General features: G+C 40.3%; 1 protein-coding gene across 1 annotated transcript in view; it reads right to left on the bottom strand.

Annotated features, from left to right (window-relative positions):
* MYO7B (myosin VIIB) overlaps positions 1–17,689 on the bottom strand; it is a 249,175-nt gene that overhangs the window by 106,508 nt on the left and 124,978 nt on the right. The window contains exons 16-19 of the mRNA XM_077290932.1: positions 16,577–16,714; positions 12,299–12,457; positions 7,978–8,070; positions 6,522–6,616 (exon numbers count right to left, since the gene is read on the bottom strand). Of these exons, the coding sequence (XP_077147047.1) occupies positions 6,522–6,616; positions 7,978–8,070; positions 12,299–12,457; positions 16,577–16,714 (485 nt within the window). The remainder of the gene's footprint in view (positions 1–6,521; positions 6,617–7,977; positions 8,071–12,298; positions 12,458–16,576; positions 16,715–17,689) is intronic.

The raw sequence follows: 17,689 nt of genomic DNA on the forward strand, positions 1-17,689 counted from the left end.
CTGGGCAATATACTACGTGGCTGTGCTATATACTACGTGGCTGTGTTATATACTATGTGGGCTGTGTTATATACTAGGTGGCCTGTGTTATATACTGCGTGGGCTGTGTTATATACTACGTGGCTGTGCTATATACTGCATGGGCTGTGCTATATACTATACTGCGTGGGCTAGTCTATATACTGCGTGGGCTGTGCTATATACTACGTGGGCTGTGCTATATACTACGTGGGCTGTGCTATATACTACGTGGGCTGTGCTATATACTATGTGGCTGTGCTATATGCTACGTGGGCTGTGCTATATGCTAAGTGGGCTCTTTTATATACTACGTGGCCTGTGATATATACTACGTGGCCTGTGCTATATGCTACGTGGCTGTGTTATATGCTACGTGGGCTGTGTTATATGCTACTTGGCTGTGGTATATTTCTCTGCTGTATCTATGCATCATGAATCGTGGTATGTGTTAAAGAGGGGGGCCCACTGAGACTCTTTTGTCTGGGGTCCTCAAGAACCTGGAGCCGGCCCTGGCTTCACTGATTCTGCGAATTGGCATGGAATTTGAACCACGCTTTGCTAATAGGTCGCGCCCGGCCGGCCGAATCCTGTGTATCAATTGCATTATTCTGAAAACATTATGAATAAACTACATACATATTCTAGAATACCTTATGCCTTAGAATCGGGCCACCATCTAGTATTATATATATATATACTGTATATATACACTCACCGGCCACTTTATTAGGTACACCTGTCCAACTTCTTGTTAACACTTAATTTCTAATCAGCCAATCACATGGCGGCAACTCAGTGCATTTAGGCACGTAGACATGGTCAAGACAATCTCCTGCAGTTCAAACCGAGCATCAGTATGGGGAAGAAAGGTGATTTGAGTGCCTTTGAACGTGGCATGGTTGTTGGTGCCAGAAGGGCTGGTCTGAGTATTTCAGAAACTGCTGATCTACTGGGATTTTCACGCACAACCATCTCTAGGGTTTACAGAGAATGGTCCGAAAAAGAAAAAAAATCCAGTGAGCGGCAGTTCTGTGGGCGGAAATGCCTTGTTGATGCCAGAGGTCAGAGGAGAATGGGCAGACTGGTTCAAGCTGATAGAAAGGCAACAGTGACTCAAATCGCCACCCGTTACAACCAAGGTAGGCCTAAGAGCATCTCTGAATGCACAGTGCGTCGAACTTTGAGGCAGATGGGCTACAGCAGCAGAAGACCACACCGGGTACCACTCCTTTCAGCTAAGAACAGGAAACTGAGGCTACAATTTGTACAAGCTCATCGAAATTGGACAGTAGAAGATTGGAAAAACGTTGCTTGGTCTGATGAGTCTCGATTTCTGCTGCGACATTCGGATGGTAGGGTCAGAATTTGGCGTAAACAACATGAAAGCATGGATCCATCCTGCCTTGTATGGAGCATCTTTGGGATGTGCAGCTGACAAATCTGCGGCAACTGTGTGATGCCATCATGTCAATATGGACCAAAATCTCTGAGGAATGCTTCCAGCACCTTGTTGAATCTATGCCACGAAGAATTGAGGCAGTTCTGAAGGCAAAAGGGGGTCCAACCCGTTACTAGCATGGTGTACCTAATAAAGTGGCCGGTGAGTGTATATATATATATATATATGTATATATATATACATACAAATAGATATTGCAGGTGAGCCCATGTATGCAAATATATCTACACTATGTTCCAAATTATTACGCAAATGATATTTTTCTCTGATTTTCCTAAATGGTTGGTGCAAATGACAATCAGTCTAATAAAAGTCATCACCCGATAGAGTATACATCGAATTTTATTGAAGAAACCTCCCAATAATAACAGTATAATCTCTAAAATGAATAAAAACTCAAAATGCACTGTTACAAATTATTAGGCACAGTAGAATTTCTAAACGTTTGATATGTTTTAAAGAACTGAAAATGCTCATTTGAAGAATTTACAGCATTAGGAGGTCACATTCACTGAACAAAAAAGCTATTTAACTCCAAAACGTCCTAACAGGCCAAGTTACATGTTAACATAGGAACCCGTCTTTGATATCACCCTCACAATTCTTGCATCCATTGAACTTCTGAGTTTTTGGAGAGTTTCTGCTTGTATTTCTTTGCATGAAGTCAGAATAGCCTCCCAGAGCTGCTGTTTTGATGTGAACTGCCTCCCACCCTCATAGATCTTTTGCTTGATGATAATCCAAAGGTTCTCGATAGGGTTGAGGTCAGGGGAAGATGGTAGCCACACCATGAGTTTATCTCCCTTTATGCCCATAGCAGCCAATGACTCAGATGTATTCTTTGCAGCATGACAGCATGAGATTATGCATGACAATGCACTAAGATGCTTCTACTCCTGAAGGCACGTTTCTGCTTTTTATACCATGGAAGAAAGTTGTCAGTCAGAAACTCTATACACTTTGCAGAGGTCATTTTCACACCTTCAGGAGCCTTAAAGGGCCCTACCAGCTGTTCTGGACCAAAACATGACTCCTCAACCTCCTTGCTGACGTCGCAGCCTTGTTGGGACATGGTGGCCATCCACCAACCATCCACTACTCCTTCCATCTGGACCATCCAGGGTTGCTCGACACTCATCAGTAAACAAGACTGCTTGAAAAATAGTCTTCATGTATGTCTGGGCCCACTGCAACCATTTCTGCTTGTGTTTAGGGGTGGCCGAATAGCAGGTTTATGCACCAAATCAAGCCTTTGAAGGATCCTACACCTTGAGGTTTGAGGGACTCCAGAGGCACCAGCAATTTCAAATAACTTTTTGCTGCTTTGTAATGGCATTTTGGCAGCTGCTCACTTAAATCAATGAATTTGTCTGGCAGAAATCTTCCTCAATATGCCTTTATCTGCATGAACTCTGTTTCAGTCATAAATCTCTTCATAGTATGATGATCACTCCTAAGTTTTCGTGAAATATCTAATGTTTTCACACCTTGTCCAAGGCATTGCACTATTTAACACTTTTCAGCAGCAGAGAGATCCTTTTTATTTCCCATATTGCTTGAAACCTGTGGCCTGCTTAATAATGTGGAACATCATTTTTAAGTAGTTTTCCTTTAATTAGAATCACCTGGAAAACTAATTATCACATGTATTTAAGATTGATTTCAGTGATCCATTGAGCCCTGAGACACAATACCATCCATGAGTTTATTTGAAAAACAAAACGATTAAATCTTTATGACACTTAAATCCAATTTGCATAATAATTTGGAACACAGTGTATGTATATATAACGCCTGCACATGAATTCCATATGAATAATGCCCCCACTGATATAATGCCCCCACTGATATAATGCCCCCACTGATATAATACCCCCACTGATATAATGCCACAGTGTGGTTTGGTTGCTCAGGAGGGGAGACAATAGGTATGTCCAGTAAACTGCTGAAAAACATGTTCAATTAGGAATGAACCTTAGCCAGTGGGTGGGGAATAATAGAATAGGCTGTCATCATTTCCTCTTACATGAAACTGGGCACTTCCACTTTGGCTGGATGTAAATATCTGAGAGAGACATGCGCTTGCGCTCTTATTCCACTGGCAGCATGAGGAACACATTGGTCTAAGTATCTTCCCCTATAATCCCTTACTTACAGGGCCCAGCATACACCTGTATTAACCCCCTCTATCCATATCATTGTTATTAACCCCTTGATCGCCGTAGGGATAGCAAATGTTAGGTGGGACGGCTGCTTATTGGATGTGTGTGATTAGGTAATGTGGGTGGTATATGTTTGGGTAATTGTGGGTCTGATATTGTATTGCTATTACTGTATTAGTGTTGTGGTATAAATACATGTATATACATATATATAATTATAGTCAATAGCTTGGACATAAATATATACAGTATGTATGTAATAGTCTCTAGACTTCTGTGTAATAAATATTCCTTACTGATACACGGTGAGTATATAGTATAAGGAACAGATAACATTAAGGCATCACTAATATTTGTATACTGAATTATTAATGGACGAGTTTGACATTAATAGTTAATATCAGACCCCAGTAGAGGTGGATAGAGTCCCCCTTTAATTAACAATATTTTAGAGAAAAAAACATCCTCCTTTTACAGTGCCCCCAATCAGTGCCCCATCACTACTCTCATGCACCCTCCCTCTCTTCCCAGGATCCTCTTCCCACCATCCAGAACCTTCACACCAGGATCCAGCAGCCTCTTGGTCATAGTCAGCTAAGTATCACTATTATTAACCCCTTAATCTCTGTAGGGATAGTGAATGATAGGTGAGTGGGCTGTAATTATTGTGTGTAGTTTTTAGGTGGGTGGCAAATATAATTAGGTAATTGTGGGTTTAATTGTATATTACTGTTGTGTGCTATTATTGTATATGGTGCTAGTGTGGTAATTTAATAGTATAATAACCGTAGGCTTGTGTGTAATAAATATCCTTTATTGATACACGGGTTTGTTTCAGATAATCTCCATTCTTATATTATACTAGATGGTGGCCCGATTCTAACTCATCGAGTATTCTAGAATATGTATGTAGTATATAACACAGCCCACGCAGTATATAACACAGCCCACGTAGTATATAGCACAGCCATGTAGTATATTGCACAGCCACGTAGTATATAACACACCCCACGTAGTATATAGCACAGCAATGTAGTATATAACACAGCCCACGCAGTATATAACACAGCCCACGCAGTATATAACACATCCCACATAGCATATTGCACAGCCACGCAGTATATAACACAGGCCACGTAGTATATAGCACAGCGACGTAGTATGTAACACAGGCCACGCAGTATATAACACAGCCCACGCAGCATATAACACAGGCCACGCAGTATATAATACAGCCCACGCAGTATATAACACTGGCCACGTAGTATATAACACAGCCCACGTAGTATATAGCACAGCCATGTAGTATATTGCACAGCCACGTAGTATATAACACACCCCACGTAGTATATAGCACAGCAACGTAGTATATAACACAGCCCACGCAGTATATAACACAGCCCACGCAGTATATAACACATCCCACATAGCATATTGCACAGCCACGCAGTATATAACACAGGCCACGTAGTATATAGCACAGCGACGTAGTATGTAACACAGGCCACGCAGTATATAACACAGCCCACGCAGCATATAACACAGGCCACGCAGCATATAACACAGGCCACGCAGTATATAATACAGCCCACGCAGTATATAACACAGGCCACGCAGCATATAACACAGGCCACGCAGTATATAATACAGCCCACGCAGTATATAACACTGGCCACGTAGTATATAACAGCCCACGTAGTATATAGCAGTGTGGGCACCATATCCCTGTTAAAAAAACAATTAAAATAAAAAATAGTTATATACTTACCTTCCGGCGGCCCCGGATCCAGCCCAGGCCTTTAGCGATGCTCGTCGCGATGCTCCGTTCCCAGCAATGCCTTTCGGGAATAACCCGTGATCTTTTAGCGGACTTGCGAGACTACGGGAGGACGCTCCCTTTTTGATCTGTGCACTGCAAGCGCTGCCACCCTTTCAACCTCACGGAGGACATCATTGCAGTAGCCAACTGTCCAATCTAGTGGACACGCGAGCTTATATCAGTGAGGTAGGTGACTGGTGCTCACTCACTTCACAGGCACAGTTCCTCTTTTCAGCGCGGCATCTTTATTTGGTTTTATTGATTTATTATTGTTCAGCAGGGGTTTGCACACAACTTGCCAAGGTGCCTGCAGCTAGATTTTGGGTTATAGCCCAGCGCCAGTGTGTCTTTTGTATTGTCGGTGTTTAACTCCCGCCCCAATATCGCTGATTGGTCACGGCCGTTACAGAAGTTACAGACAAACAGACGGAAGTACCCCTTAGACAATTAAATATATAGATAGTAAAGGAACCAGAGAATGTTAAGGTGTGAGGTATTAGCCGGATATTGGTTATTGATAGTCAAGCCTGACCTTAATAATTAAAAGATGGCATAACCCCTTTAACAATGGAGTACATACATTGGAAATACTTGATCCTTCTTTTCTGTGACATCATCTGTCAGAGTAGACTTGAGAGGCTGCTATAAACATTAGAGGGTCATCCTTTCTCTACAAAATTGGCATGTCTGGCCAATTTTAATATGTATGGGGACCTTTCTGATGGGAGTTCCAATGTGATAAATCTTACCATTATTTACCGAGTAATGATAATGCATATATTACTCATGCAAAGTATCTGCAAGAAAATTGGTTAGTACTAATACAGATTGCAGTAACATCAACTAAATACTCTATATGCTGAGCATAAATACTGCATCTGTATGAGGGCATGCTTTATGCTAAGCTTATGTGCTAGAAAAATTTAAACAATTCCCCTTGTTTTCTGGTACTGGCTTAAATAAAGTGTGCATTATTTACACACTTTCAGTGAGGGGATGTAGGCTCGGCCAGTACCCTTCTAAGAGCACATCACACAAAAATTACATCAAAATAGTTTACCTGTCTTTAAATCCCCTCAACACTCTTTGTATGAGAATAGCGCTGGATGTGATTTTGATGTCACGTTCCACCTCTAGTTTTGTATCATGTTGATCCTAGACAAAGAACAGCAATAGACAATTACTTTATTTCCTTTCCTATACGGTGACATATGTGCTCAAAAGATATAAAGCAGAATAGAAATCTGTATATACCATGAGTTACATAATTATAATGCAAATTGTCTCTTCAAAGAGGAAGAGGACTAGAACTCTAGTGCCACCTATTGGAAGTAGCAATCCTAACAGTCAATGTCGACCCTTTAACGAGCCTTGTCACATGACTTAGGATAATAGCCAAACCAGAATCTCAATTTGCAGACACTGTTTCGGGGTACTGCCCCTCGTCAGTGCAAAGTGGAGATCTGGTTTGGCTGAGTGAGAGGTGTCTGACCGGGATCCAAGAAGTATCGTTTCTCCTTGCAGAGAGTGACATGATAAGCATGTCGAGATGAGGAGACTTAAAGCCGCAATGCTCCTCTGGGAAATATGCAAATTGTCTCTTCAGAGAGGAAGAGGACTAGAAGTTCTAGTCCTCTTCCTCTCTAAGAAGGCAATGTGCATATTTCCCAGAGGAGCATTGCGGCTTTAAGTCTCCTCACCTCGTCATGCTTATCATGTCACTCTCCGCAAGGAGAAACGATAATTATAATGCAAATTTCAGTTCAATACCGGGCCATTTTCTCCTTTTCACGACAGGCCTCCTTTTTTTACTTTGAGCACAGGCAGGTTTTAAGAGCTCTACATTTTTTTTCCTTCAGACATTTAAATAATGATTGCTTATCTTTTTATTTTTTATGTAATGTTTAAGTCAATTTCATATTGTTTTTCCCCCATTAATAGACAGGAAATCTATGTCTATTTTTCACATTTTTTTTGTCTAAACAAAGGACCACTGAAATACATTTTCAATTGTGTTCCCTCCTCCATAGACATTGTTTCTGTATCAGACACACATTTTTTTTGTTTTGATTAAGGTATTTGGTAACAATGTTAGAAACAGCAATTTGGAATGACAGTGGCTTTTGGCTCTTATTTTGTTTCATCCACGGTATTTATTTATTTTTTCCTATGTGGTACATTTTATATAAAAAAAATCTTTCACACATTTTGACCACAGAAAAGACCTTTGGGGGGAATTTCAATATATAAATGTATTCTTATTATTGCTGATTACTGGGGCTGGGATATTGGGCACAGCTAAAGGGCATATTCAGTTGAATTGACTCCAGAGCTGATCTTGGTCTGCTGAGATCCAACACTTCCTCTCAACAATTGGCAAACACATTATCAATACGACGGGTGAAGGAAGCAACGTTTCTGCTTCCCACTCTATATACACAGCGCTCGATCAACTCTGTGTATACAGTGATTAGGAAAATAAAATATCATGCCAGTAGTTTTATATAATATCTTACCTTCAAGAAAAGCTTGGTCTTTCCTACTTTCCAGTCTTCATCTTTTCCTATGACTGCCCTAATAATATCCATGCAGCAATCAAGATGATCCAACTAAAACAGAAAGAAATTGCAGTTAACAGAATCCATGTGATAACTTTCAATAAACTGCTGATGTTGGGTTATTCTTTTCTCTCAGTATTTAGTCATTTGTGTGCATAATGGTGTCACACTGGAAATTCTGATCAAACCAATGAGATTTTCATACATTGAGGCCACGTGCACACATTCAGTATTTGGTGGGTTTTTTACCTCAGTATGATACAGGAAAGATATATATCTTGGTACTATGTTAGCCAGTGGATAGAAAAATATTTAGAATTGAGAGTCCTCAGTGGTTGATACCTTTTAATGGCTAAGTGAAAAGATGGTAACAAATTGCAAGCTTTCGAGACTACTCAGGTCCCTTCATCAGGCATAGACTAATACAAATTCTGAAGAATCACATATTTATGCACAGCACAGCACAGAAACAATGCCATAGATAAGACAGGTGACGTGAAGCAGAACTACCGTTATGTGAGTGATAAATAGTTATGTCCATAAATATTGGAACAGTTTATAGATAAGGAGTGTGAATGTTTTATTGTCCTTTGATTGGGGTCTGGTTCTATGTTATGATGACCCCACATGGTCTGAGGAGCAAATTCCTTAGTTGATGTAAAAAGACATAAATCTATGCGACGCAGGGCAGAAACTGAGAACAAGGGTGAACTCTCATATCCATACAATAAGAGAAAAAAGAATGGATCTACCTGTGGCAATACATTTTTGTCTCCTCGATCATAGCATTATGGACATGAAATTACTTGTATTAAAAGGTACCTTCAAATCTCAGAGAGACAGAAGAGTCTGAGAATATAAGATGATGATGACCTTTGACACTGTCAGTGCAGGAATTAATGTGTTGCATGGATTTTTGTCTTTTTACATCAACTTATAAGACGCTTCGGATAATAAGACGCACCCCAAATTTTGAGGAGAAAAATAGGAATTTAAAAAAAATAAATAAAATGGTGGTGCTTCTTATAATCCAAGCGTCTTATTGCTTTCCGGGGGAGGTGGCTGCAATGAAGCGGGGTCCCAGGGTCGCTGCTGGTAGAGGCAGGAGTGGGGTTATGCTGCAGGCCGCAGGGTGGGATGAGGGGGTGTTCCGATGTGTGGCCCACCACTGCGGGTGTCTGGTGTTGCAGGGGTGTCTGGCGGTGTTGCAGGGGTATCCGAAGCTGATGCGGATGCCCAGCGCTGCTACGGGGTGTCCGGCGCTGCTAGGGGCTCTGCCGACATTTTGTGAAATTCCAGAGCCCCCAAAGTTCCATGGTTTCCTGTGCAGTGGACTCCGGGAAAATGGCCACCGGGTTGCGGTGCATGTGCTGATGGAAATGTCGGCAGAGCCCCCCACAGCACCGGAGACACCCGCAGCAGCACTGGACAACCCCGCAGCACCACCGGGCACCTGCAGGAGCGACGGACACTCCCTCATCCCAGCCTGCAGCAACGGTACCGGTAAGATATATCCGCATTATAAGATGCACCCCCATTTTCCCAAAAAAAATTTTGGGAAAAAAGTGCATCTTATAATCTGAAAAATACGGTATTTAAGTGATTCCCTTGCTGTCTCTGTATACTTGTGGTCTTTTCTGATGAAGAAGTAATTTGTACTCTGAAGCACATTGAACATACCAATATTTCGTTTAACCTCACTGGGGTATATATCTCAATAACTATCAGCAAGCGCGGAAACCATCCACTAATCCCTTTTATCTTTAGCAGATCAGAAGTGGAAAGTTAGACATTATTCCATTTCATTTGAAATAAAAACAAACAAAAAATAATTTAAAAGTTGACACCAGCAACACATCTCAAAAAAGTTAAGACATGGTTAATAAAAGACTGAGTAAGTAAGTGGTACTAATGAAAAACAACTGGACGATCAAATTTCAACTAAAATATTGCTGTGAATAAAAAAAAGTATTTTACAAAAGCAGAGTCTCTCAAAAGAAAATATGGTCAGAGGTTCATCATTCTGTGAGCAACTGCATCTAAAAATTGAGAAATAATTTCTAAAAAATATTCCCCAATGGAAAATTACAAATACTTTGACTATCCCACCACAGAGAACAAAATACTATCAAAAGATTTAGAAATTCTGAAGGAATCCCAATGCAGAAGAGACAAGGGCGATGGTCAATATTAGATTCTAGTGATCTACAGGCCCTCAAGGGGCACTGCATTGAAATCGACATGATTCCGTTGTGCAAATCACTGCATGGGCTCAGGAATACTTCCATAAATCATTGGGAACACAGTTTGCCTTGCAATACAATCCAAAAACACTGCTGTCTACTCTGAGACAAAGCTCATTTAAAATGGACTGAGCCAATCAGATTGTGACATTTTTTATGGAACCCACTAACGCTGCGTCCTTGTCCTGCGGACTCTAGAAGAGAGGGACCATCCAGATTGTTATCAGTGCACAGTTCAAAATCCTGTACCTCTGATGGTAAGGGGTTGAGTTAGTGCCTATGGCATTGGCAGCTTACACTTGAAAGGCACCATCAATGCTGAGCATTATAAAGAGGTTTTAGAACAACATCTGCTCACATCCAGACAATGTCTATTTCAGAGAAGGCCTTGCATATTTCAGCAAGACAATGCTGAACCTCATATTGCATTCATCACAACAGCATGGCTTCACAGAAGAAGAGCTTGGGTAATGAACCGACTGCCTGCAGCCCAGACTTTTCACCAGTAGAAAACATTTGGTAAATTGTGAAATGAAAAATCTGGCAAAGACTCAGGACTGTTGATCAAATAGAATCTTACAACAGATGGGACAATATTCCTCTCCCAAAACTCCAGCAATTGGTCTCCTTACATCCTAGATGTTTAATGACTTTTATAAAGTGAAGAGGGGATGCTACACAATTCTAGACATAGCCCCCCGCCCCAAATTTTCTGAGATATGTTGCTGCCATCAATTTGTAAAATCGTTAATTTTTTTTAAATAAAATGGACAAATTTCAAACTTTCAACTTCTGATCTGTGATCTATGTTTTGTTGTGAATAAAATATGGCTATAAGAAATTTTAAGATCATTGCATTCTGGTATTTTTTACATTTTATACAGCGTCCCAACTTTTTCACAATTGAGGTTGTCCTATTCTCATCTTCTACGCACAATCTCAAAGGGATAGAACATGAGAACCACTGCCTTTTCACACTTACTCATAGAAAACATCTAAAACTTAAATTCCCTTTGAGATCCACTGACATCATAGACTTCATTTATATACGCATTACAGGTTGTTTCCATTTGTTTGTTTTTTTGTCATAGAAATGTATATATTTAGCCAAATAATCCTCAGCATTTACAGTTGATAAATTTCTTGTTATTACATACCTCTCCCACACTTGTGCTTTACAATGTTTGAGAAACAGTAATCAAATTGGTTTTCAAATATTTACTGCACTTATTTGTACCAAATGGGCTCCAATAGGATGTTGGCTCAGACATAAAAAGGCTAGCAATTAGTCCTATTTTTTAGCTTCATACTCCTGTGAATTTTATGAAAAAGGGTATCATCTGTCTGGTAGAGGAAAACTTTGGTTTTAGAAGAATACCTCCTGAGGCTGATTTATAACCACTCTGTATCCTTTCCTTGAGGAAATGCAGATAGCAATATTCTGCCTCTGAAAGCTGTTCATTAGCTTCCTCATAAATATCAGTTATATCTGTCTATGTCGGCTCCTAGGGAACTTTACATCAAAAATGGCACACTGTTTGCATCAGTTTTGGATGTAAATTTAAAACAATTATAATTCATTACTCATTACAATTCAATATCTGCAACATTGCTAAAAGTATGTGTGTTGTGTCCAACCACAACTAAAAGATACCTTTGCCAGATTTTGGCTAGAGATTTATCTTCCTATGCCACATTTAGAGAACTATATTGGAGTCTCACCAGCACAAAAACCAGTTGGCATACATGGAGGGCACAAAAGCTCCCCATTGCGGTGCCCTTGAGCTGGTGGTAACAATGAATATAGACAAAGAAATGAAAAGTTTGAGAAGTGTGTCTCTCACAGCCATTTTCTCAGAGAAGTGTGTAAATAAATCCCTAATAAATAATAAAACCTATTAGGCATTTATAAGTGTTGAAGATGGTAACACCCATTTAACATTTGCTGACATGTCAAAATCGATCAAGAATTAAATGATAATAAATACATTATTAAATATGAAGTTATATTTTGGTCAAAAACATTCAATATTTACCTTACTGCGGCTAGGGGAGTTTAATGGTAACAACACTCGAAAACGGTGGAAGAAATCAGAAAAACTGTAGCGTATTGGATACCCTGCCTTCCTGATTCGTATAGTCTCCATCATCCCAGAGTATCTCAGTTGTCGGATACATAGTTCTCGATCAAACAGCTAAGGAAACATGCAGGTTACAAGTTGGAGAGGTAAATACACATTGACATGTTTTATAAATTAATTAAGTAACTAACTTTGTCTTTGTCTTTTTCAATTATACTGTTTTGTTTTATTTTGCATACATTTGATCTAGTCCAACATTATTTTCATTTGTCTATGGAGGAAAAAAAATCAAACATAAAACAGGATTCTTTTTTTGCCTATGGAGGAAAAAAAATCATGCATAAAACCAGGATTCTCTCTTTGCTGATCTGTTAATTCCTGCATTAAGTGAATGCATTTTTCAAATACAGTAGTATAGGACATAGGGCAAAAAATCTTTTGATCAACTCTCAGTTTTGCAGTGTGAATGAAAAGAGTTTTCCAAAGTTCTATTTATTTATTATGTCCCATTATTCAAAAAGATTTCAAAAAATGCATTAAAAAATACTTATTTTTAATTTGATTTATAAGTGACATTTATTTTACAACATTTAACATTTCAGGTCATGAAAATGTTTAGCATTTAGCATGCACTCAAAAACCATACTAATCTGCATGTGTTTAAGATTTGTCTGTTGCTTGGGTTTTACTTCTCCAATCATATCCATAAGGCTATGTGCCCACGTTGCAGAATAGAGGCAGATTTTTTCTCATCAAAACTGCACACCCTTGCCAGGGAAAACGCATGTGGATTTTGATGTGTTTTTTATGCTTTTTGGATGCGTTTTTTCTAAGCGTTTTCTAAGCGTTTTTGTGCACAAATAAAGTTGGGACCAAAAAAAAAAAGCTTCTATGAGGTCATTTCCTAGTCCAACCCCTCTTCTCCATTTTATTTTCTTGTTGGATTCAAGATGAACCCCGAAAGATGTTGTGCAATTGTCCCGAGTACGCTGATACCCCATATGTGGGGGTAAACCACTATTTGGTCGCATGGCAGAGCATGGAAGGGAAGGAGCACCCTTTGACTTTTTCAATGCAGAATTGGCTGGAATTTAGATCAGACAGCATGTCATGTTTGCAGAGCCCCTGATGTGCCTGAACAGTGGAAAAACCCCAAATCGAACTCCAAACCTAACCCCAACACACCCCTAACCCTAATCCCAACCCTAGCCCTAACCCTAGCCCTAACCCTGGCGCAAAAATCATTACAGAACCCGACATGATATGACACATGGTTTACATACAGTAAACCATGTCATATCAAAACTATTTTTTGATGTAAGTGTTTAATAAATTTAGCAGCTTGTGTTAGAAAAAATTTGGAACTCTAGGGGTTAAATTAGAGGCTATAATCGCAGCAAAAAATTGTGTGGGCTCCCGCGCAATTTTCTCCGCCAGAGAGGGAAAGCCAGTGATTGAGGGCAGATATTAATAGCCTAGAGAGGGACCATTGTTTTTGCCCCCCCGGCTAAAAAAATCTGCTCCCAGCCACCCCAGAAAAGGTGCATTTATAAGGTGCGCCTTTTCTGGCACTTAGCCTCTCTCGTCTCACTGCCGTGTAGCGGTGGCATATGGGGTAATAATGGGTTAATTCACCTTGCTATTGAAAGGTGACATTAAGCCAGGTTAATAATGGAGAGGTGTCAGTAAGACACCTCTCCATTATTAATCCTAGAATAGTAAAGGGTTAAAAAAGACACACACATTATTTCATTAAAAGATTTTTTAATTAATCACACCAAGTTTTTGACAAAAAGTATTATTCTGCTAATCCCAAAAAAAACCTTGTTCTGTAAAAAAAACAAAAACAAAACAACAATATCCATACCTCTCCGCAGTACAGTCAAGTCACGTGCCATAAATCCATCACAAAGGGTTAACTAGTTTATAACGGGGACCGGTGCTAATACTACCGGCCCCGCTGTAAACCACTGCAGAATGAATTAAATCATCTCTGCTGACCGGGGATGAACTGATTAGCGTGGGAAAATTTCCCACGCTCATGAGTTCATCTCCGGGGAGTCCGCGCAGCCACAGTGAGTACCGCTGACGTCTTCAGCTCCGACCGAGTTCACCCGAGCTGCACTCGGGTGAACTCGTTATACAATAAATGGGGTCGCTTTGCGGCCCCATTCATTGTATTGGTGGCGGCGGTTTAGAGCAGCCACATGTTATGTGGCTGCTCTAAACTTTAGATCATCGTGGGGCCTGTTATGACCTGGTGGTTAAGAGGCCACACTGATATGACCTGGTGGCTAAAACGCAACATGGGACGAGCTCTGAGAAGGTGGTATCTCTACTGACCGCAGTCCCTAATCCTAACAACAACACTAGTAATAGCCGTGGGATGTTCCTGACTCTCCCTAGACACCTCTTCACAGCCTAAGAACTAACTACCCCTAAAGAAGGAAATAGAAAGCTATCTTGCCTCAGAGAAAACCCCAAAAGGAAAGACAGCCCCCCACAAATATTGACTGTGAATGAAGAGGGAAATGACGTACACAGAAATGAAATCAGATTTCAGCAAAGGAGGCCAATACTAACTTGATAGACAGAGAGAAAAGGATACTGTGCGGTCAGTATTAAAAACTACAAAATCCACGCAGAGTTTACAAAAATGAACTCCACACCGACTCACGGTGTGGAGGGGCAAATCTGCTTTCCCAGAGCTTCCAGCTAGCCTGAATATGACATAGTGACAAGCTGGACAAAAAGAGACATATTTGCAGAGCAATAGAGTCCAAGCAAATGGACAAACAAAACTAGCAAAAACTTATCTTTTGCTGACAAGGACAGGCCATATGAGAAATCCAAGGAGAGAACCAAATCCAACCAAGAACATTGACAGCTGGCATGAACTAAAGCCCAGAGCAGGTTTAAATAACAAACCCAGGCAAGGTGATTAGTGAAGGCAGCTGCCACAGCTACCTAAAGGAGCAGCAGTTCCACTCGAAACCACCAGAGGGAGCCCAAGGGCAGAACTCACAAAAATACCATTAGCAACCACAGGAGGGAGCTCCAGAACGGAATTCACAACAGGGGCCCTCATTTAAAATGGATTCTACGAAGATTAGGTATCTTTTGTGGTTTGTTATTTTACTTTTATTTTAAGGTGAACGAGGGCTTTGGGGAATTAGGTGTCTAGGTGATTTTTTTAAATTCTATGTTAGGTGGTGATCGGCGGGGACAGGTATGTATAATTTATTTCCACAGGTAACCACTGGCCACCAAGGAAAATTTATTTCGGGGACAACAAAATAATGGGCAAACCCCCCCCCCCCCCAAAGGGATAAAATTAATAATATTGGGCCATGCTGAAAAAAATAATAATAGAGGAGAAAAATATTTTTAAAAATAAGGGGGGGGCAATAAAAAATATCTGGTTGGGGCAAAAAAAAGAATATCGTGTTTTTTTACAGCAGGAACAGTTCGATGGGAAATACTGCTCCCATCGACCTGATCCTGCTGCCACTGAAGGGGAACAGACATAGGCCGATGGGAGTAGTAGTCTCATCGGCCTATGTCTAGTTACACACATACACTGCAAATACAGCACACACACACACAGACAGACACACACACAGACACAGTCATAGACACTTACCACACTGATCATGAAAGGGACATACAGCGCCATGTCATCATACCAGTCCATGCTAGCAGCCATCATCCAGGAAAACGGGAATGATCTGGGATTCTCGTCTTCCTGGATTATGGGATGCTCATGGGATGGCATGATGTGATGCCCATGATGTCACTTCCTATTTGCTGCGGTTTTGATTTACAAAACTGCAGCAAATGCGCTTGAAATCCACTAACATTTTTAATATTTGCGGATTTCAAGCGTTCCAATACAAGCCTATGGCAGTGGAGTCGCCACGATTCTGCAAAAAAATTAACATGCTGCGCATTTTACCGCGATGCGATTCCGCTGCCGAAAGATACGCACCATGGGCACAGCAATTGCAGAATGCAATTAAAATTAATGGGATGTGTTTTGTTAGTGTTTTTTTTAAGAGTTTCCGCTGCAGAAAAATGCGTTGGAAACACTTAAAAAACGCAACGTGGGCGCACAGCCTAAAGGGCTCTAAATGAAACTCCATTGTGTAAAAACTTGGATTTCAATAAAAAATAAAACATAAACACCACATACACATGTACAATATGTTTATCAATATGATAAATCGCACCTACCAAGGGCTTCTTGCACTCATTAGGTTTGAGGCATCGAACAAAAAAAGGTTGACAATTGCCTAAAATTTTCATCAGCTGCTCCAATGACTGTTTGAATTGACCTCCAAGTGTATGTAAGGACTTATTTGTATCTGTGATCTGCAGGTAGAATATAACATGTTAAATATTTTGTTTGGTATACTGGGGCTCACATTAATATTAGCCTGAACATTACAATGTAGTCCTTTATTATGTAGTATCAATCAAAAATAAAATTAACCATTAATGAGTAATATGTTTTGAGCATATCATTCTCACAGGAACTGTATAGTGAATTTGATCTTCTGTGCAAAACTACTTTTTTTTCTGACTGTACAAAGGGAAAATCATCACCCAAAATGTAAGCAATAGTATTCAAATTTTTAATATTTGTCTATATTGTACAAAATATAGGAAGTTCACGGAGTCCAAGTCATAAGCAGTACAGCTACAGACAGTAAGAATTTGATAGATTAGTTGTACATGCAAAGGATTTTTGAGCTCCTCATCAGAATTAAAAATATATGCTTACAAAAATATTTTATAAAATGAATCAGCAAAACATGTTGAGCTTTTTAGATTAAAAAATGGGATTTAAGGGTGGAAATTTTATTTAAAGGGAACCTGTCATGTCTGATAACACTGTTATAGGGTTACTCCGCAGGTTAATAGCATTCTGAAGGTGCCCAGCCACTGTACTGAAAGTGCGGCACCCAGGAGGAAATTACATTTATTTCTCCTGGGAGCCACTGGCTTTTAGTCACACAGTCGTGCCTATGCATCTACATTCACTCTCATCATTCACTCTCACATCTGGCTCTGCACTGAGGAGTGTCAGGGAGTGCTTACAGCCACCACTTACAGTATAGTGGGCAGTGACTGTATCTGTATTTGCACCGTCACACCTGTATGACTGAGAGCTGGCAGCTCCTGGCAGGAATGATGTTCATTTTCTCCTATGTGCCACACTTTAACTACAGCACCTGGGCACCTACATAATGCTATTAACCTGAAGATTACCCATAGTAGCACTGGCGTCTCTGCCTTCTGCCTCTTTTACCCGGCAGTGATGCCGACTCACTCACAACCAGGGCC

Source organism: Ranitomeya variabilis, chromosome 2 (genome assembly GCF_051348905.1).
Source record: "Ranitomeya variabilis isolate aRanVar5 chromosome 2, aRanVar5.hap1, whole genome shotgun sequence".
Taxonomy (NCBI): Eukaryota; Metazoa; Chordata; class Amphibia; order Anura; family Dendrobatidae; genus Ranitomeya; species Ranitomeya variabilis.